The 242-nt window shown below is 40.1% G+C and overlaps 1 protein-coding gene and 1 long non-coding RNA gene across 2 annotated transcripts in view; one reads left to right on the top strand and one right to left on the bottom strand.

Moving 5' to 3' along the window:
* The window catches only part of LOC116688082 (uncharacterized), a 20,220-nt gene that overhangs the window by 19,834 nt on the left and 144 nt on the right, over positions 1 to 242 (top strand). The window contains exon 6 of the mRNA XM_032513880.1: positions 73 to 242. This exon is cut by the window's right edge and continues 144 nt beyond it. Within this exon, the coding sequence (XP_032369771.1) occupies positions 73 to 242 (170 nt within the window). The remainder of the gene's footprint in view (positions 1 to 72) is intronic.
* Positions 1 to 242, bottom strand: part of LOC116688084 (uncharacterized) — a 45,320-nt gene that overhangs the window by 10,459 nt on the left and 34,619 nt on the right. The gene's annotated exons all lie outside the window — the stretch shown is intronic.

Consider the following 242-nt stretch of genomic DNA (forward strand, 5'->3'; position numbering starts at 1 on the left):
TGTTGTGCGGTTTGTGGTATTTATATTGTCAGTGCTATTATATTTCAATTTTTGTTTTTGCTCCCTTTACAGATCTTGAAAACTGCCTGTCACTGGACGATGACGACGCTGATAATCTGGCACTATTACCCTTGATTTTTCAAAGACTGCGCAACAGTTATGATGTGACCTTCAAGTATATTTCAGAGAGTGTTCAAAAATTCCACAAGGTTGTCTATGAGTGGGCTCAGCAACAGTGGGCC

This window comes from Etheostoma spectabile, chromosome 4 (genome assembly GCF_008692095.1).
Source record: "Etheostoma spectabile isolate EspeVRDwgs_2016 chromosome 4, UIUC_Espe_1.0, whole genome shotgun sequence".
In the NCBI taxonomy this organism is placed as follows: Eukaryota; Metazoa; Chordata; class Actinopteri; order Perciformes; family Percidae; genus Etheostoma; species Etheostoma spectabile.